This window comes from Rutidosis leptorrhynchoides, chromosome 8 (genome assembly GCF_046630445.1).
Source record: "Rutidosis leptorrhynchoides isolate AG116_Rl617_1_P2 chromosome 8, CSIRO_AGI_Rlap_v1, whole genome shotgun sequence".
In the NCBI taxonomy this organism is placed as follows: domain Eukaryota; kingdom Viridiplantae; phylum Streptophyta; class Magnoliopsida; order Asterales; family Asteraceae; genus Rutidosis; species Rutidosis leptorrhynchoides.
In genome coordinates, this window is record NC_092340.1 from 87,653,730 (window position 1) to 87,675,967 (window position 22,238).

The 22,238-nt window shown below is 35.9% G+C and overlaps 1 protein-coding gene and 1 non-coding gene across 2 annotated transcripts; both read left to right on the plus strand.

Moving 5' to 3' along the window:
- The first annotated feature begins 8,228 nt into the window (after nucleotides 1-8,228).
- TRNAP-UGG (transfer RNA proline (anticodon UGG)) lies at nucleotides 8,229-8,300 on the plus strand. Its single transcript has one exon. It is a non-coding gene; the product is annotated as a tRNA-Pro (tRNA).
- Nucleotides 8,301-10,127: 1,827 nt separating this feature from the next.
- On the plus strand, nucleotides 10,128-11,096 carry LOC139863598 (uncharacterized). Its single transcript, XM_071852215.1, has one exon. It carries the CDS (start codon nucleotides 10,128-10,130, stop codon nucleotides 11,094-11,096), a length of 969 nt encoding a protein of 322 aa, XP_071708316.1.
- The last annotated feature ends 11,142 nt before the right edge of the window (nucleotides 11,097-22,238 follow it).

A 22,238-nucleotide genomic window follows, 5' to 3' on the forward strand; every position in this document is an offset into this window, starting at 1 on the left:
ACGAAATTGTAGTGCCGGCTCCTAAGGCCGAGGACAAGTCGGGTGGCAACAAAAGGAAATGGGAAGCCACTCCATCAACCAACTACAACAACAACACCTTCACCAAAAAGCCTTTCAACAATGACGGCAAGAAGGGTTATGTCGGAAACTTACCTTTTTGCAACAAATGCCACAAGCATCATCACGGCGAATGTAACAAGCTAGTTTGTCACCGTTGCCAAGGTGTTGGTCATAGGGCCAACAATTGCACAAGTGCCGCCCCCGTCGCTCGAAAGGGGCCCAATCCTCCAAAAACGGTCACTTGTTACGAATGTGGCCAAACGGGCCATTATAAGAACGAATGCCCGAAAAAGAAAACCAACCCCAACAACCGAGGCCGAGCCTTTAACATCAACACCGAAGAAGCCCGAGATGACAATGAACTAGTCACGGGTACGTTTCTTCTCAACAACACTTATGTTACTTGTTTATTCGATTCGGGTGCCGATAAATGTTTTGTGTCTAAGACTTTGGCTCCTACTCTTTGCACTCCACCACACCCCTTAGATACTACTTATTCTATCGAAGTGGCCGACGGAAAACTCTTAAGTGCCGACACATATTACCGGGGGTGTACTTTAAACATTTTGGATAATGAATTTGAAATTGACTTGATACCCATGGAACTAGGGAGTTTTGATGTAATAATCGGTATGAATTGGATGGTCAAAAATAAATCTCACATTCTTTGCGATCTTCACGCAATTCGAATTCCTATCGAGAATGGTGAACCATTGATTGTCTATGGCGACAAAAATTGCACCGGACTCAATCTCGTTTCGTGCCTTAAAGTTCGAAAGCTACTTCGCAAGGGTTGTTTCGTGATTCTTGCTCACGTTAAGAAAGTCGAGGCCGACGAAAAGCGTATCGAAGATGTGCCAATTGTTAGTGACTTTTCCGATGTATTTCCCGACGAATTACCGGGTCTTCCACCTCATCGACCGGTTGAATTTCAAATCGATCTTATTCCAGGAGCCGCACCCGTAGCGCGTGCACCGTATAGACTCGCTCCATCCGAATTACAAGAATTACAAAGTCAAATCCAAGAGTTACTTGACCGTGGTTTCATTCAACCTAGCCATTCACCATGGGGCGCTCCGATTTTGTTCGTCAAGAAGAAAGACGGATCCCTACGAATGTGCATTGATTATCGTGAACTAAACAAATTGACGGTTAAGAACCGATATCCTCTTCCTCGCATTGATGACCTTTTTGATCAACTACAAGGTTCTCGTGTATACTCAAAAATCGATCTCCGTTCGGGTTATCATCAACTAAGGGTTAAGGGGGAAGATGTCTCCAAAACCGCTTTCCGGACTCGTTATGGTAGTTATGAGTTCCTTGTCATGCCTTTCGGTCTCACTAACGCACCGGCGGTGTTCATGGATCTCATGAACCGCGTGTGCAAACCTTACCTCGACAAATTCGTTATCGTGTTCATCGATGATATTTTGATCTATTCTAAAAACGAAGAGGAACACAAAGAACATCTCCGACTCGTGCTTGAACTCTTGAGAAAAGAACAACTCTATGCCAAGTTCTCCAAGTGTGAATTTTGGTTGAAAGAAGTTCAATTCCTCGGTCATGTTGTAAGTGATCAAGGCATTAAAGTCGATCCCGCGAAAATCGAAGCCATTAGTAAATGGGAGACTCCTACTACTCCTACTCAAATTCGTCAATTCTTGGGTCTCGCCGGATACTATCGTAAATTCATCAAGGATTTCTCCTTAATCGCTCGCCCTCTAACCGCGTTAACTCACAAGGAACGAAAATTCGTTTGGACATCCGAACAAGAAACCGCTTTTCAAATCTTGAAAACTAAGCTAACCACCGCTCCTATCTTGTCACTTCCCGAAGGCAATGATGATTTTGTTGTATATTGTGATGCCTCAAAAAACGGTTATGGATGCGTATTAATGCAACGAAAGAAAGTCATTGCTTATGCCTCTCGACAACTCAAAGTCCACGAACGAAACTACACGACACATGATCTTGAACTCGGTGCCGTCATCTTTGCACTTAAGTTATGGAGACATCATCTTCTTGGTACCAAAAGTACTATCTTTACCGATCACAAAAGTCTCCAACACATCTTCGATCAAAAGCAACTAAACATGAGACAACGAAGGTGGATTGAAACCTTGAACGATTATAATTGCGAGCTTCGTTACCACCCCGGGAAGGCAAATGTAGTGGCCGATGCCTTAAGTCGAAAAGAAAGAGCGGCGCCTCTTCGTGTCCGAGCTTTAAACATCACCATTCACTCCAACCTTAATAGCCAAATTCGTGTAGCCCAAGAGGAGGCTCTTAAAGACAACAACATCGCACGCGAACTTTTAAACATTCTCGTCTCCCGATTCGAAGTTAAGGAGACCGGACTTCGATATTACGCCGGAAGAATTTGGGTGCCTAGATACGGCGACTTACGAAACCTCATCCTAGACGAAGCCCACAAATCGCGATACTCGATTCATCCCGGCGCCAATAAGATGTACCACGACCTTAAAGAACGATATTGGTGGCCGAACATCAAAAAGGAAGTCGCTACTTACGTTGCCAAATGTTTGACTTGCGCTAAAGTCAAAGCCGAACACCAAAGACTGTCCGGGTTACTTCAACAACCCGAGATCCCGCAATGGAAGTGGGAAAGGATCACTATGGATTTTATCACCAAACTACCAAAAACGTCAGGCGGTTATGATACTATTTGGGTCATTGTCGATCGCCTCACCAAATCCGCGCACTTTCTCGCCATGAAAGAGACCGACAAAATGGAGAAACTTGCGCGACTATACATTAAGGAGATTGTAGCCCGACACGGTGTACCTTTATCGATTATCTCCGACCGAGATGGTCGTTTCGTTTCTAGATTTTGGCGTACGTTACAAGAAGCGCTGGGAACGCGTTTGGACATGAGCACCGCATATCATCCCCAAACCGATGGGCAAAGTGAACGTACAATACAAACCTTAGAGGATATGTTACGAGCCTGCGTTATTGATTTTGGAAAAGCTTGGGACAATCACTTACCTCTCGCCGAATTCTCTTACAATAATAGTTATCACGCGAGTATTAAGGCCGCACCTTTTGAAGCGTTATATGGTCGAAAATGTCGCTCTCCTCTTTGTTGGGCCGAAGTGGGTGACGTGCAAATTTCCGGGCCCGACCTCATTCACGAAACCACCGAGAAGATTCTTCAAATCCGAGATAGGCTTCGGACGGCCCGGAGTCGTCAAAAATGCTATACCGACAAAAGACGCAAAGACCTCGAATTTCAAGTCGGTGACCGCGTCATGTTAAAAGTCGCACCTTGGAAAGGTGTCATCCGTTTTGGGAAACGGGGGAAACTAAACCCGCGGTACGTTGGTCCTTTCGAAATCTTAGAGCGTATTGGAACCGTTGCTTATCGTTTAAACCTTCCGCCTCAACTAAGCTCCGTCCATCCTACTTTTCATGTATCTAACTTGAAGAAGTGTCTCGCTGAGCCCGATATCGTCGTCCCTCTCGAGGAACTTACTATTAATGACAAACTCCATTTTGTGGAGGAACCGGTTGAAATTGTGGACTACGTCGAGAAGGAATTAAAACAAAGCCGGATCTCGATTGTTAAGGTCCGATGGAACGCCAAAAGGGGACCCGAGTTTACTTGGGAAAGAGAAGATCAAATGCGAAAGAAACACCCTCATCTATTCTCGGTCCCGGAAACGTCAGATTCCGAGGAAGAAACAACGACTACTACGCCTACCTAAATTTCGGGACGAAATTTCTTTTAAGGTGTAGGTAATGTAACATCCCGCCTTTTTCCGTTTACTTTTCCGTTTAACTATTTAAGTTCCGTTATATGTTTATAACACATCCCGTTAATATGCATTGAATTATCTCGTTTAGGTAATTCCCGCACCCGGTTTAAAGTTGAGGGACCAAACTTGCCAAAGGTTGAAACATTTGACTAGGTCAAAGAGTCAACCCCTATTCTCATCCATTCATTCATCCCTTTCATTCTACTACTTCACCTTTTCTCTCAAAACCCTCAAACCTTCAATCATCATCCAAATTCGTTCAAGAAGGATTCGATCAAAACAAATTGCATATTTGAATTCCTCGTGATCTCCTCTTCGTTTCCATACCGATTTCATCAATTTTGGGTAACTTTCTAAAATCACTAATTCTTGTGTTCTTGAGATTTTTAAGTTATAAGGTTGTTAATTAGTGTCTATGGCTCGAGTCTAGTTTGTTTATGTGAGTTGTATGCTCGTTTTTGATATTTTGATGTAACTAGTTCATATTGAAAGATGACATGCTTAATCTTGAAATTTGAGTGTTCATATGTTGTTTGATGCTAAGAGTTCATGTTTTAATTGTGTTTCTAGTGTTACTAGCTTCATTATGATGTATAGTTTGATTAATGAAACCTCCTAAACTTGATTATGAAATTTGGTGAATTTAGGTTAAGGTTTCATGAACTTAAAATGGACTTTTAATGATTTGAATGACATGGAATGTTAGTTGTAAGTGTTAGGTTGTGTTGTATGCTTAATCACCTTCGAAACGGCATATTGTTCATGTAATTTGGTTACCGAATCATTAAATGGCATTTGTGACTTGTATGCATTGAATGAGGAACATTGATGGCGGTTTTTGGTAGTTGTAAGTGGAATTTTGATTAATGAAAAGTGCTTAGTTATGTTCCTTGTCAAATTACCTTTCCGATGATATAAGATACATATCTTGATTGTTTGCGGGTCATGAAATGTGTTGGTTTGTGTTTTGATTCGTGCACTTAGGAAATACAGCAAACAGGGCCTGGACACCCCCTTGGACGCCGTCTAGCTCCTCAGGACGCCGTCCCACCTTTTGAAACGGGACGCCGTCTAGCTCCTCAGGACGCCGTCCCACCTTTTGAAACGGGACGCCGTCTAGCTCTTCAGGACGCCGTCCCACCCTTAAAACCTGGACGCCGTCCAGCTATATGGGACGCCGTCCCGTTTGCCTAAAACTGGCTGTTTGCTTGACCTTTTGACGAAAAATGTTTGGCATGTTCTAGACCTCCAATTTACATGTAACTTATTTTAAAATGCTTATATATGAATAACTAGCATAGAAAATTTGTCCGAGACCCGACCCGAACGTGTTGACTTTTTGTTGACTTTGACCGACCAAAGTTTGACTTTTTGTCAAACTTAACCAATTAATTATGCAATCTTCCTAACATGCTTTTATACTTGTATCTTGCATGAAACTTGACAATTTGCTTCACATGCTACATAATCGAGTCGTGTCGAGCCATAGGACTAATTGAACAACTTTGACCCTTCGTGACTATCGTTATTGATACAACCTAATTGTTTAGGTCGAGACTAGCGTTGTCCTTTGCGCACATTACTTGTTGAAGTACTTTTTGTTCGTGCATACAAGGTGAGATCATAGTCCCACTTTTACTCTTTTAAACTTACTTTTGGGATGAGAAAACATAAACGATTCTTTTGAACTAAGTGAACACAAGAACGGGAAAACAAACATTCTACATACGAGTTTAGAACGAAAATCCTCAATCCGATTATCATTAGTTACATCAGATGGTGTAAGCGAGAACTTATGTTATATGGCCATATGGGTTTGACAAACCCTCATTCAAACGGTTCGCTACCGTTTACGAATGAAATATATTTTCGGGAACAGTGTTGTTCTAGCACTAATTGATGGGGTATTCAACGGACGGAACGTTAAGCTTTGATAATTGGGTGCTCGTGCATATTAACTTTTAGAATGTACTATGGCTTTATCGATGTTGCAAATCTTGTGGTTCAACTTACTATTACTCATTTACTTATTTAAACCTATGATTTCACCAACGTTTCCGTTGACAGTTTCTCTATGTTTTTCTCAGGTCCTTGAACTTAGGTGATACATGCTTCCGCTCATACTATTTGATACTTGCATTGGATGTCGAGTATACTTGCATACGTGGAGCGTCTTTTTGACTACTTTTAATCGTGTCGCACGTGTTTCATACAAACTTTAAACATTGTTATGTACTTGTTATGGAAACTACTTTTGTAAACTTTGAAACACCCTTATTTATGAAATGAATGCGACATACTTTTCGGTCAAACTTTGTTATAAAGACTTACGACCATGTAATGGGACCATACGTAGATGACGCCGTCATTTGACGATTTGTCGGGGTCGCTACAACTTTTGCTTACTAAGAAGACCCGATACAAGAACTTGTGCTGACTATGAAAAGACCCAACACAAAACTTCTATTGACCTATCACAAAAGTTGTGCTAAGATGACATACCACTAAGCTGTGTAGAAGACATAGCATGAAAAATACTTGGTCAAAATTTGGAGCTGACCAAGTCAAGATAGTTAGAATTGGAAAAGCACTTTTAAGTCCGGGTAGTCTATCACTTAATGCGCGTACTCCCCCGTACCTCCTAACCGATTTCCATGTGAAGGCCAAATCCCTTAATTACACAAATTACCAACAACTTTGACTTAGCAATGGTAACGCTAATGCTGAGTTCAACCAGGTGTGCCCATTCTTGTGCGCGAAGGTCTTCAAGTTGTCTTAGATTGATCCTGATTCAGCGCACAAGAGTCAATCTAGTTGGCGGTTCACCGCAGGTGGATACAAAGAAGATTTCAAGGCTTTAGACAAGGACACAAGCTGACGAAGCTTAAAGAACCTAAAAAGATTTGTGTGATTTGGGCGAGAATTTGTCCTTTGTATATGTAGCATTTACAGATATTATATGGGTGGTCTCACTTCGACCCATAACACAGTAACATACTAATGAATATTTAACCATACACTCCGTAATTTAACCATACACTCCGAACAACACACCTTAAGAAAATACTCTTGTTGTAGTATAAACTACCTCTTTCTCTAAAACGGAAAAATTATGAATAGTAGCCTAATTAGTGCTTAAAGTGCTTGTACTTTAAGCTTAACTACATGTACCAACATGGCACCAACACTAAAAAAATGCTTACTTCGGTAAACTAATTTTTAGGGGTTTAAAAGTGTAATTTTCATATTTAATAGAATATTTCTCACCTAAAACCACCAACATCTTTGACAAGCTTTATATTTTTTCCCGGCGCGAGTGAGTTCTTACCGCTATAACCGTTAAAATCGAAATAATTTTACGAAGAAAAGCAACAAACAATATTGAGAACGGAACTTACACGCACTACCAACAGAGAAAGTGGTAATGAGAGCATGGGTATATTTGGAATTTTATCACCCTAATATCTAGGCTTTGAACTCTCAAATATTTTAGTATCAAAAAAATCATACTATTCTACATTATATTCGTAATTTTTTCTAATATTCCGTATTTTTAAAATCTAATGTATAATTTTTTTCGTTTGCTTTCAATCATGTTTATATTTCAATTGATACTTACGTTTCATGTTTAACTCGATGCAAATAATTAACATATGGTTACAAGGATGAATGATTTTTTATAAACCCATATGATTATAAACAAAATTTGAAAATCCAGCAATAGACATCGATTAAATAAAAATAAAAAAAGAGGATGAAGAATGCTACTATCACTCAACAACAAACTTAATATATACATCCATTCTCCAATTAACCATATACATCCATTCACAACATACATATGAATTCAAGCATAAATGTGGATGAACCCAAGAGTTCAAGCGATGAATGTCGATGGACCCCAGAGATTCAATCGATTAAACTTTTGTACTTCAATCTTTAACTGTTATACACACAAGCATTCAATACTATATATTGAAAACTACTGAAAGATTCAGGGGTCAAAATGTAAATTTTGTTGGGGATAAATTTAAACTTTATAGGGGTGCAAATGTTAACTTCAGGGGGTCACACGGTAACTTCTCTATTTTTTACAAAACCCCTACTAAATCTACTCAAACTTTTGACGGGCTTTATCTTCTTGTTGGGCTCGAGTTACGTTTCACCGGCATAACCGTTAAACACGAAATAATTTTACGAACTAAACGCAGGACATTATATTCGAAACGGAGACCTGACACGAAGCGAGGACTCCCAACTAGTTGTTACTAATACAGTATTACTTAAAATAATTTTGTAGCAAACCTTTTGTAAATGTGGTATAAAAAAATTTGTAATGCTTTAGTAATGTATATGATATGATATAGGATAGGATAGCAATATCATTTAGGGCATTTGGTCTAGTGGTATGATTCTTGCTTTGGGTGCAAGAGGTCCCGAGTTCGATTCTCGGAATGCCCCTTTTTTTTGTAACAAAATTGTTTCTGACATTTTAACTAACTGCTTATGTTTATGGGGCCTAACTCTCAGGCAATATTCAGATGAACAACCCCCAAAATGGGGAACAACAGCAAGCCCATATTTCACCATATGTTAACAAACTAACTTATCACAATATATATATATATATATATATATATATATATATATATATATATATATATATATATATATATATATATATATATATATATATATATATATATTGTTTCTGACATTTTAACTAACTGCTTATGTTTATGGGGCCTAACTCTCAGGCAATATTCAGATGAACAACCCCCAAAATGGGGAACAACAGCAAGCCCATATTTCACCATATGTTAACAAACTAACTTATCACAAACATATATATATATATATATATATATATATATATATATATATATATATATATATATATATATATATATATATATATATATATATATATATATATATATATCTTTTTTTGAATTTTTTTTTCCGGCATCAAGATCACACGAAAATATGAACATTTAGAAGAGACACTTCGTGATGAATGTTATTATTTAGGCGGAAAAACGATCGACAAAAATAACATTCAAGATAATATTGTTCGTGAAGAATATGAACGTTTTTTTTCTTCATGTTTTGTGAAGTAAAATTTAGTCCGATTTAGAGTTTAGGGTTTAGGGTTTGGTGTTTTGGGTTTATTCCATAAACCCTAAACCCTAAACCCTAAACTCTAAACCGTTCGTGTTAAAAACTCAATCTAAATCCTAAATCTAAACCCTAAATCTAAACCCTAAACCCTAAATTTGTAAACCTTAATATCTAAACCCTATAAACCCTAATATCTAAACCCCAATAGCTAAAACCTCAAAATACGCTCGAAAACACGATAATTGTTATATATTACTTCTTCGAGCGTTTTCCCGCCAAAATAAAAACATTTATCACAAAGTGTCTCTACTAAATGTTCATATTTTCATCTCATCTATAATGTTCGTGAACAAAGTTTTATCAAAAAACGAAAAAAAAAGTTTTTGCTTTCCCCCGAATGGTTACTTCCCTCTTGATCCTACCACTATATATATATATATATATATATATATATATATATATATATATATATATATATATATATATATATATATATATATTTTCCTTTTTGTGGCAATTTTTTGAGAAAGCATTAGTTCAATACGGCACATCAACTAGACCAATGAACTTCATATCATGAAAGAGCTTGATCTAATTCCAAAATTTAAAACATGCATATGCTAAATCATATTTTCTTATACAAGAGCATATGTTCTTAGAGTTTATAAATATTGTTTGTTCGTCAACCAACACTTGAGTTTTAGGTATTTTAAATCCGCATGTTTCGAAATGTTTCATATTCTTCGTGAACCAACACTTGTCACATGGTGTTGATCGTGGATCCAAAATTCAGTTTTTACCAAGTACTTGCAGCTTATAGAAACTACGTTAAAAGTACAAAGTAAAATAGTAGACAAGGGTGCTAAAAGCTATTGAGAATCGTTATATGAGTTTGAATTTATTTCAAACTCTTATTTTAGTTTCTTTTTTATTAGCCAAGTTATACCGGGTAAAGATTGTTCAGAATCCTAATTCCATTAGAATAGCTTTTCTTTGGCTCCAAGTATTCTTGGTTATTATAAATACCGATTGTAATCTTTCAATTGATATCGACGATTTTAAGAATAATAAAACCAAAAACTCATTCGATTATTTTATGGTATCAGGAGCAGGTTCTGTTTACCGATCAAATACTAAACCAAAAACCACATAAAACTTCAGCCAAACATGGTAGGAGGCGAAGCTGAATCAAGCACCACCACCATTGATTTCTCCTCACCTTACTTTCTTGCACCAGCAGACCATCCAAGATTGAATTTCGCTGGGGATAATCTGCTCAATGATAAAAATTACAGTGACTGGAAGAATGAGATGATGAACGCATTATGCGCTAAGAACAAGATGGGTTTTGTCGATGGCACCATCCTTATGCCAAAAGAAGGTTCAAAAGAACTAATGAACTGGAGACGATGTAATGCCATGGTACGTGGATGGCTCGTGAGTGCAATGGAAAAGGAGATAAAGAGCAGCGTGAAGTATGCTGTTACAGCCCGGGGCATATGGGTCGATCTTGAAGAGAGGTTTGGGAAGGAGAATGCTCCTCGAGCATACAAACTGAGAAGGACCATAACTATGATTCGACAAGAGAATCTGACTGTATCATCCTACTACACCAAATTGCGAGGAGTGTGGGACGTGATTCAATCAGTTAGTCCAATACCGACATGTAAGTGTAATGGCCGTACTTGTGATTTAGTAAAGGAGATTGTTACCATGCGCGACAAAGAGAGATTGTATGATTTTCTAATGGGTTTGAACGAAGAATATAACATTGTCAGGACACAAATCTTGAGCAGTGCTACACTTCCAACACTAGGTGCTGCCTACCATCTCGTTAGCCAAGATGAACAACAAAGACAAACAGGAGTGGCGCGAAATAATATTGGTGAAACTTCTGCCTTTCAAACTCAAAGACGGGGTCTGTACAAATCTCAAAACAGAAGCTACAATCAAAATGCAAACCGGAGGGATGAGAATGAATCGAAGTCGTGTACTAAATGCCAAAAGACGGGTCACACGGTTGATGGTTGTTTCGAGATTGTGGGATATCCTGAGTGGTGGACAAAGAAGACTAACAATTTCAAGTCACAAACCAATAAATCAAAGGTTCAACCACGTGCAGCTACTGTTAGTTAAGAAAAACAAGTTCTTAATATTACTAAGGAGGAGTATGATCATCTTTTACAACTTCTTCGCAACACAAATGTGAAGGAAACAACACATATGGCAAACATGACTGGTAAGATTGATCAAATAAAATCTTGGGTCATCGATTCAGGAACTAGTGATCACATTACCCACCAAGGAGAATGGTTGACAGACGTAACGGATCAAAACTATCTTACTCTAGTAACCATCCCTGATGGAACTACAATACCTGTGAAAAGTGTTGGGAATATTCAATTGACAGATAATCTTAATCTAAAAAGAGTGCTTAATATACCAAAATTCAAGTGCAACCTATTATCTATAAGTGAATTAAGTTATGATTTAAGATGTTCTCTAACTTTCTTTCCTTCCTGATAAATGCTTCATACAGGACTTACGCACGAGGAACCTGATTGGGATGGGTAAAGAGCATGATGGTCTATATTATCTCGAGCCACAGTAGCAATGAGAGCCTTAAGAGAACACAAGTATTGGCATCGAAGATTGGGACACGTTTCTGATGTAGTCATTAAGAAAATAAAACAGCTAGAGAAATTAGATGTTTGCAGTTCCTTTTGTGATTCATGTATTCGAGCAAAACAAAATAAACTTCCGTTTCCTATTAGTTTTTCCAAAAATAATGAATGTTTTGATTTAATACATGTGGATATTTGGGGGCGTTATCAAAACGCATCCATGAATGGAGATCACTATTTTTTGTCCATTGTCGATGATCATAGTCGTGGAGTATGGGTGTATTTGATGAAAAATAAATCACAAGCCGCATACTTTTTTGACTCAATTCTACAATATGGTGGAAACACAATTTAGGAAACGAGTAAAAAGGCTACAGACAGATAATGGCTCGAAATTTAAATCAAACTACATGCTCGAATTTTATAAAGAAAAGGGAATTGTCTTAGAAACTTTGTGCCCCTATACACCAGAATAGAATGGAGTTGTTGAACGAAAACACCGACACTTATTGGAGGTAAGTCGAGCCTTACGTTTTCAAGCTTCATTACCGATAGATTTCTGGGGAGATTGTGTTTTAACCGCAACATTTATAGTAAATAAACTTCCTACGAAATTTCTAGGATACAAAACACCTCATGAAATATTGTTGGGTAAGGTACCATCATACGACCACTTTCGAGTCTTCGGGTGTCTTGCGTATGCTCACGATAATGCATACAAACAAGACAAGTTCGGAGAAAAGGGGAGACCATGCGTGTTTTTTGGGATACCCAACAGGACAGAAAGGTTACAAAGTGTATGATCTTAAAAGTGAAAGAACATATATAAGTCAAAATGTTACTTTCATTGAAGATCGTTTTCCGTTTGGGGAAAACTATGAAGGACATAAGAGGATTGAAAACGAGCATTTAGCTGATTTGTTAGGGAATATTCAAAATGCCTATGATGAAGTCGAAATAACACACGGGCAAAACACACAAACAGAGCCTCCTGTAATGCTTCAGACCGAATCAAATGAAGAGTCTGAGATAAGAAATTTGGATCTTTTGGCTCAAACCGAAAATACCATTCTAACAGAAAATGATGGTGGAACATCACAACTACAACAACCTTCATCTACCTCAACTAGACAAAGTACTCGAGCGAGAATGAAGCTGAAACACCTTGATGAGTTTGTTATTGATTTGCCGTCATCATGAGATCATGCTCAGCCCATCCTGTGATGGCCTCGTCAAGTACCCTTAACGGCTCCGTCACTTGGTCCCACAGCTTGATCGAACTTTAAATGAATTTATTAAACAACATTGCATTCTTTATTCAAAAAGTTTCTCAAAAAAGGAAAATTTACCAAAATATGTAGTTCTAAGCAACTCAACTTATTAAAATATCCAAAGTTGATCAAAACATGTCAACAAACACCCACAAGTTTAAGTAAACCAAAAGAATGCAAAGTTTTAATGTTTATCAAAATCTTCCAAATGCATGCAGACTCTCTAACACAACGGAAGCCCAATTAATCAACTACCTGTGAAAACATGCGAGTAAACTGTCAACAAAAATGTTGAGTGAATTATAGGTTTAAATAAATGAATAAGCTTTAGACCACAAGATTTAAAATGTTAGAAAACATTAAAATACTATTCCATTAACCATGAGTCACCTGGTAACCACTTAACCATTTCCATACCCTTACCAAACACAATATATACACTGAACAGGTGTATCTTCAAATAATAACGAAGTACTAATACATTCTGATTATAAATTATAGCGCGACTAGCTCGAAATGGGGCTGTCAAGCCCGATAGATCTATCCATAGGATTCGCGATCACCAGTAGAAACCAGTGATTACAGTTACCAGACCAGGGAATATTTTCGTTCAACTCATAATGAATAATTTAAATTTAATTGCCACTTGTGTCTAAACGTAAAACAAAATGCATGTAATCACATCCCAAAAATACTTTAAATAGTATGTAAAACGGGACTATAACTCACCTTAACGTAAACGAAGTAGTAACACATAAAACGTGAACTGCACGAAGTAAAGTGATCAAGAATGATCACAACGCCGACCTATAAATAAAGCAAGTCGATATAAATAACTAACTTAGGTCAAGTCTTAGTATGATAGCTATAGTACTTATTGCAAGTAGGCATAGAAAAACACTCAGTATGCTTCGGTTTGATCAGGACAGCGTAAGGACACGTACTTTCTATTTTTAGAAAGTTTCTTAGCAGGTTTCCATTTTTGGAAAGTTTCTATTTTTGGAAAGTTTCTATTTTTGAAAAGTTTTCATATTTAGAAAGTTGCTATTTTTGGAAAGTTTATAACTTAGGAAAGTTTCCTTAATTAGAAAAGTCAACTAAAAGTCAAAGTCAACTGAAAGTCAACTCAAAAGTCAACCTTGGTCAAACTTAGTCAACATTGAATTTTAAAGTGTAAATTATATTAATAATATAGGTTATAATGTTACTTAAAGTCATATATGTATAACCATGTCATATCATAAGTTCAATTAAATTAAATTGAATTATTAAAGTTAACATAAGTTTAAATGATATAATTAATATAACATAAGTATCTAATTAATTAATTATTAATCATAACATAAGTATTATTAATTAATAATAAATTTTTAATCATATCGTGAGTATTATTAATTAATAATGAATTATTAATCATATCATAAGTATTTAATTATAATTGTTAAACCATAAGTATTTAATAATTAAATTATAATTAAATAATAACTAAGCTTTATAATAATTAAGTAATTAATTAATCCTCATTATAAGTCTTATTATATTAATCTTATAATATAAGTTTAATACTTACCATAAATATTTTTCATTAATAATAACAGTATTATTAATCATAAGTTTAATTAAATGTTTAATTAAATCATAATGTAATTAATAAATGATATAATAAATATATATCATAAGTCTAAAACTAAAATAATTACTTTTATATCATAAGTAATTTAATAATAATGAAAATCATTATTTATATCATAAGTCTTACTCCGTATTTCATAACCATAAGTTTTAATTAAAAGTTCATCGGGTCATAACTTGAGCCCCGGGTGTCGGTTTTCGGCGAGTCTTATATATATTTTTGCCTAACCAAACCACCCGACACACTATTATACTCAAGAACACCCCAAGAACAGCCCCTAAGTCATGACCAACAGACATAAATCATCTTGGGACCTTAATCCGTTCAAAAATATGTTTTAGTCATACCGGGTGATCGCTGGCTCGGATTTCGATGACCCGAACATGAATGTTCGTCCAACCATCAATCCTAACACACTAGTACTCCATAGAGACTCCAGAAGTGGTCATAAAGTCGGATCAAACCTGAACACATTAGTTTTTATAATTTAATTCCATGAAAACACCATTTTAATCATTACTTAAGTTTCGGGAATCGAAATAACATGAATCCGGAGTCTAAAATTAATGTCTTGATGAGAGGAACACATCTAGACACTTTAATTTTAAAAAAAAATCAGTTAAGTTTACTGAAATGATCAATTAATCCGCTGTCCAATTTCAATCAAACCGAAAACATGTAATAACGAGTGATTCTAAGCATACAAACATTAATCCAACAACACACAAGCACTATACTATCATATTAATAACCAAAAATAGAAATATTAAATAAAAATCAAAAAGTTAGGGTTAGGGTTTATACCCTAATCAAGAATCAAAAGATGTAGTCGCGTAGAGAACGAAGAGTAGAATCCGATTTTGTAAACAATTGCTTGATTCAAGTAATATTTTTGATTGATGATGATGATTTTTGTGGGGTGAGAGGTGATGACCAAAGGAGAAGGAGAAGGGAGAGATGAGAGAAAAATTATAAAAGCTAGGTTTTGTGGAAATGATTATCAAAATGCCAAAATGAAAACAAATGAGCCTAACACCCCCTCCCCATGGGGTGTTCGGCCGAAGATGTGTATGGGGGTGGGCCCCATGGCCCAATTTTGAATAATGGTAAATTACTTATGGCCCGAACGCCCGATCGAAGCCTGAAACGCGAAAACGCTACTACCCGATTAATTATTCGGAGAGATAACATATACGCGATAAATAAAATATATAAACACTATATAATCATATGACATTAAAATATCATATTTAAAATAATTTGGATTTAAAAATCCCAAAAGTTTGACCGTTGGTTTGAAAACTGAAATGATTCGCCGGATAGAAATCCACGACACGTAGAAACTTACAATTTAAAATATGAAAACAAATATTCACACAACACATAATAATTAATATATTATTACTAAAATAATAATATAGGTCATAGAAATGACGTGGCACGAATAACAGTTAACGGGCGTTAAATAATAAACGATAAAAGATAACGAAAAAAGTAGGGTCGTGACAGTTCCTTCCCGTTACGGAAATTTCGTCCCGAAGTTTAAGCAGGTGCAGGGATTGACTCGACATCTGGGAACAAATGCAGGTACTTCTGCCTCATCTGATCTTCACGTTCCCAAGTGAACTCGGGTCCGCGTCTGGCATTCCATCTAACTCGGAAGATAGGAATTCTACTTTGCTTGAGTGTCTTAACCTCTCGATCCATAATCTCGACAGGTTCCTCAACAAAATGGAGTTGTTTATCAACATGAAGTTCATCAAGAGGAATGGTTTCATCGGCCTCGGCCAAACACTTCTTCAAATTCGATACATGAAAAACGTCATGAACATCACTGAGTTCTTGTGGCAATTTCAAACGATAAGCCACGGTTCTAACTCTCTCGGTAATGTCAAATGGTCCAACAAAACGAGGATTCAACTTTCCCCTTTTACCAAATCGTACCACACCTTTCCAACGTGATACCTTCAACATAACACGGTCACTAACCTGAAATTCTATATCTTTCCTTCTTTTATCGGCATAACTCTTTTGCCAACTTCTGGCGGTTCTCAATCTTTCTTTAATCTGTACGACCTTCTCGATAGTCTCATGAATAATTTCTGGGCCTGTGAGTTGAGCATCCCCAACCTCATTCTAACAGACAGGAGACCTACACTTTCTACTATACAGAGCTTCAAACGGTGCGGGTTTAATACTTGCATGATAGCTGTTATTATAAGAAAACTTAGCTAGTGGCAAATATCTATCCCACCCATTACCAAAATCAATAACACACGCTCGTAACATGTCTTCTATCATTTGAATGGTCCTTTCACTCTGACCATCCGACTGTGGATGATAAGCGTTGCTCATATCCAACTTTGTTCCCAAAGCTTCCTGTAAGGATTGCCAAAACCTCGATGTAAATCGAGTGTCTCGGTCTGAAATAATAGATACAGGAACACTATGTCTTGAAACAATTTCCTTCAAGTACAAACGAGTAAGCTTCTCCATCAAATCTGTTTCCGTAATCAGCAAGAAATGAGCTGACTTTGTGAGTCGGTCAACAATCACCCAAATGGTATCATAACCACCCACAACTCTTGGTAACTTCGTAATAAAATCCATCGTAATACCTTCCCACTTCCACTCGGGAATCTCAGGTTGCACTAAAAGTCCAGACGGTTTTTGATGTTCAGCTTTAACCTTAGCACATGTCAAACACTTAGCCACATACGTAGCCACATCAGTTTTCAAATTAGGCCACCAATATAGCTCCTTAAGATCATGATACATCTTTCCTGAACCATGATGAATAGAGTACCTAGACTTATGAGCCTCATCTAAAACAAGTTGTCGTAGATCACCAAATTCAGAACCCAATGTCGTCAAGCAAAGTACCGAGTACCATCGGTTCATACCTCAAATTTCTTAGCCATGCCTCTGACTTTCTCGTTCACAAAATTCTCTTCCTTCAAGGCTTCTTGTTGAGCAGCAAGAATCTGCCTTGCGAGGTTAGTTCGAATTGTCATATTCAAAGCTCTAACCTGTGAGGTTCTGATAATGCTAAAAACGAACATATATTTCATAACATTATCCTTCAAGAAAGACAAGCTTTTAGTTGCAATTGTTCTAATTCCAAGTAATATTCGTTTAAATAATAAAAGGTGAAGACAAAAGACAGGATCGACGATTTGAAGACGCAAATGACCAAAAAGCTAAAAAGTACAAAGTACAATCCAATTGGTTCAATTTATTGATAAGAAACGTCTAAAAATGACAAGAGTACAAGTCGAAAAATGCAAAGTACAAGATATTAAATCGTACGAAAAGGCGTTCGAAAATCCGGAACCAAGACATGAACCAACTATCAACGTACAACTCAATGGACCTGAAATTACAAGTTAACTATGCACAAGAATATAATATAATATATAATTAATTATATATATATATATATTATATTATAAAATAATCAGCAGCCCACGTTTTAAATCAACAAATGAGCTGGAATCCAAAGCTCCGCGACTGCGGAGCTGTGAGGAAGAGAAATACCGCAATCGCGGAGCTGCACAGTGCAAAATGGGCTTAAAAAAGCCAGCGCATTCTGCTCGATTCAATCATCCCTTTTTCTTTCTTTCTATCTACGTAAAATATATATATATATCTCATAATTACGGAAGTTTAAATAAGTATAATTCCTTTAATTTATATCTCATCGTACTTTTATTTACCGTCATTTTATTTACCGTCATTTTATTTATCGTACTTTAAATTACTGCAATTTTATTTATCGCATTTTTATTTATCGTCATTTACTTTACGCTTTAAATTAAGTTATATTTATATTTAATATTTTACATTAGGTTTTAATTGTAACTTAAGTTCTAAAATCGACAAACCGGTCACTAAACGGTAAAAACCTCCTTTTATAATAATAATAATATTACTTATATATATATATTTATACAAATATAGTTTAAAATAAATATAGCGTTAAACTTAGCTGACTCCCTGTGGAACGAACCGGACTTACTAAAAACTACACTACTCTACGATTAGGTACACTGCCTATAAGTGTTGTAGCAAGGTTTAGGTATATCCATTCAATAAATAAATAAATAACTTGTGTAAAATTGTATCGTATTTAATAGTATTTCGTAGTAAAATATAATCTATTTCATACTACACCTCGCACACATCAAGTATTTTTGGCGCCGCTGCCTGGGAACAAATCACGCCGAAGCGAAACGCTATAAAAAACTAGTTTTTAAGCCATTTTTATAAAAATATAATTTTATATAAGTTTTAAAATATAAAAACATAAAAAAGTATATATTTCTATATTTTTAAGTGTTTAAATTAAAAACTTTTTATTTTTTTTAGTTACAAAAACTAATAAGTATTTTTTTAAAGTTTTATTTAAATTATATTTTCTATAAATTAAAAACAGAAAAAAAAACGTTGAACCTGCGAATTTGAGCCTGCGTACCATTTGAACCTATGTAACTCTGCAGTCACGGAGATATTTGGACAGAAAACATCCGCAGTCGCGGAGCCGTCTGACAGACTGCAACATTAGACTTCATTAATTGCTGATTAGGGTTTAAATAATTTAATTATTATTATTAACTTAATTAGGTTTTGATTTATTTAATTAATATTTAGTTTTAGTTTTAGTTTTATTTAGTAATATTAAGTTTATTAATTATTATTAAATATATAAAATTAATACTTTTATAAAATAATATAAAAATAATATTTTTATATAAAATAAGTAATTTTATCATTTTTTGTTTCTTTTTATAAATTGTATTTTTTAAACATATAATTCATAATTTGTATTTTTATCGTTCGTAATTAGTTTTAAGATTAGTTTTTGCCATAGTTATTTTATATTTCTAGATTTATAGGCTTTGCCGTAAAATCCCTTAAGTGCTTTTTCTTTAGATTAAGATTTAGGCACTTTAGAATTTTACGACGTCGCTTATCGCTTTAATAGTTAATAGATTTTAGTGCCTATTAAGTTATTTCTATTTTGGATATAGAATTCCTTTAAGCTTTAATACCTTTAGACGCAAGATTTAGTTTGTAACACACGCTTTACTTTCTTATTTTTATTTTTCGACTTTTTATTTTTCGACGATTGTTTTTCGACTCTTATTTCTCGACGCGCTTTTTCTTTCTCATTTCTACGCTCTAGTTTTTAGGACATAGAATTTTCTATATTTTCTTTAAATCTCGAATTTTTTTTTTATTTTAAGCGGTTAAATTGATAGACATCCAAAATTTTCTGGTTCGTAGTAATAGTTGGATTTGTTAGTGGCGAGTTGTGGGCTTCCGATTTAAAGGGTCCTGGCTACCTGCTACATCTATTGGCTATTCGAAACGTGAGCAAAATCAGAAAAGTATATTAATTTGATAACTTATATAATTTTTTATTTTTTATAACTAATAGGATATTCAGTGAATGCATCGAGCAAAACGTTCACCACCTTTCATACGTTCACCACCTGTAACTCGATCAAGACATCTAGCCAATATTGTCGCCTTTGATTTTTCTTTAGAATCATCATCTAGTAGACCGAGTACTCCAATTCAAATTTCAGATAATCCATTTTTTGAACCCGACCTCACAATTGAGAACCCGGAAGATATTCAGGGACAATTCAGAGATCCTGAACCACTAATCATTCCTCCTGAACCACAACTTACTCATCCAGAGATTGTCGAGGAAGAAACCATTAAATCAGAATTCCCTAGTGATTCAGATTCAACAAATTCAATCATGGAAAATCAGGAACCTCTAAGTATGGAAGATTGAATGAGAGCTACACGCACTGGCCAAGGTCACGCAAATACTCAACCAGACATTAATGCGCCAGATTATGAAATCAAAGGACAAATCCTACACATGGTAACTAATCAGTGCCAATTTAGTGGTACGCTGAAGGAAGATCCAAACGAACATCTTCGAACCTTTAATAGGATATGTACTCTATTTAAAATCAGAGAAGTTGAGGATGAACATATCTATCTCATGTTATTTCCCTGGACTTTAAAGGGAGAAGCCAAAGATTGGTTAGAATCGTTACCTGAAGGGGCGATTGATACATGGGATGTTTTAGTTGAGAAATTTCTTAAAAGATTCTTTCCGGTATCCAAAGCCATGAGACTTCAAGGAAAAATTGTTACGTTCACACAAAAGCCAAATGAAACTCTATATGAAGCGTGGACAAGATTTGGAAAGTTGTTGAGAGGATGTCCTCAACATGGTTTAGACACTTATCAAATAGTACAAATATTCTACCAAGAATGCGACATTACTATACGAAAAGACATCGACATAGCAGCTGGTGGTTCCTTTATGAAGAAAACCGCAACTGAAGCTTACAAAATTATTGATAACATAGCCTCCCACTCACATGAGTGGCATCAAGAAAAAGACATCGTTAGATCATCTAAAGTGGCTAGAGCCGATTCTAGCCATGACTTTGATTCCATTTTCGCAAAGTTAGATGCTTTCGAGAGATTAATGGAAAAGATAACTAAAGATATTCACGCAATACGCATTAGTTGTGAACAGTGTGGAGGACCACATTTGACAAAAGATTGTCTCAGTATTGAACAAACAATGGAACAAAGAGAAAATGTTTCATACATGAACCAAAGGCCTGGAAATAATTATCAAAATAATTATCAACCGCCAAGACCAAACTACAATCAAAATCAGAATTATAACCGAAATGTTCCATACAACAACCAACAAGGTCCTAGCAATCAACAAGTATCCAATAATACTTACAACCATCAAAGACCTATTTTTCCAGTTAAACCACCACAAACCGATGATAAAAAGACAAATTTAGAAGATATGATATCGAAGCTAGTTGAATCTCAAACGCAGTTTTTCACATCTCAGAAATAAACCAATGAACAAAATGCTCAAGCATTTAGAAATCAACAAGCTTCAATCCAAAATCTGGAACAAGGAGTAAGTAACCTAGCAAGGTTGATAGGTGAAAGAAAGCCAGGGAGTCTACCTAGCGATACAAATGCTAACCCTCGGAATGAAACAGCTAAAGCCATTACCACAAGAAGTGGTATTACACTTAAACCACCCGAAATACCTGTAATTTATGATAACTCTATTCCTACTCCACAAGCACCACAGCCTGAGCAAGAGAAAGAAACAGAACCGGTAGTTGAAAAGGTTAATGAAGATAACACAGTTAAGGCAAAGCCTTATGTTAAACCATACCAACCACCGCTTCCTTACCCAAGTAGAATGAGAAAAGAAAGACTTGAAGCCGAGCAATTCAAATTCTTGGATATGTTTAAACAAATAAATGTCAATCTTCCTTTCATTGATGTGATTTCAGGAATGCCAAGATATGCTAAATTCCTGAAAGATCTAATCACAAATAGAAAGAAAATGGAAGAACTCTCGGCTGTTACTATGAATGCTAATTGTTCTGCAGTGCTATTGAATAAACTACCAGAAAAACTCTCTGATCCAGGAAGTTTCACAATTCCATGTTTTCTAGGTAGTCTTAGTTCAATAGAAGCATTGGCAGACTTAGGTGCTAGTATAAATTTAATGTCGTATTCACTATACGCTAAACTAGACCTCGGAGAATTGAAACCAACACGAATAAGCATACAACTAGCCGATCGATCAGTAAAATATCCTAGAGGGATAATGGAAAAAATGCTAGTTAAAGTTGGTACTTTAGTATTTCCAGTAGACTTTGTTATTCTGGACATG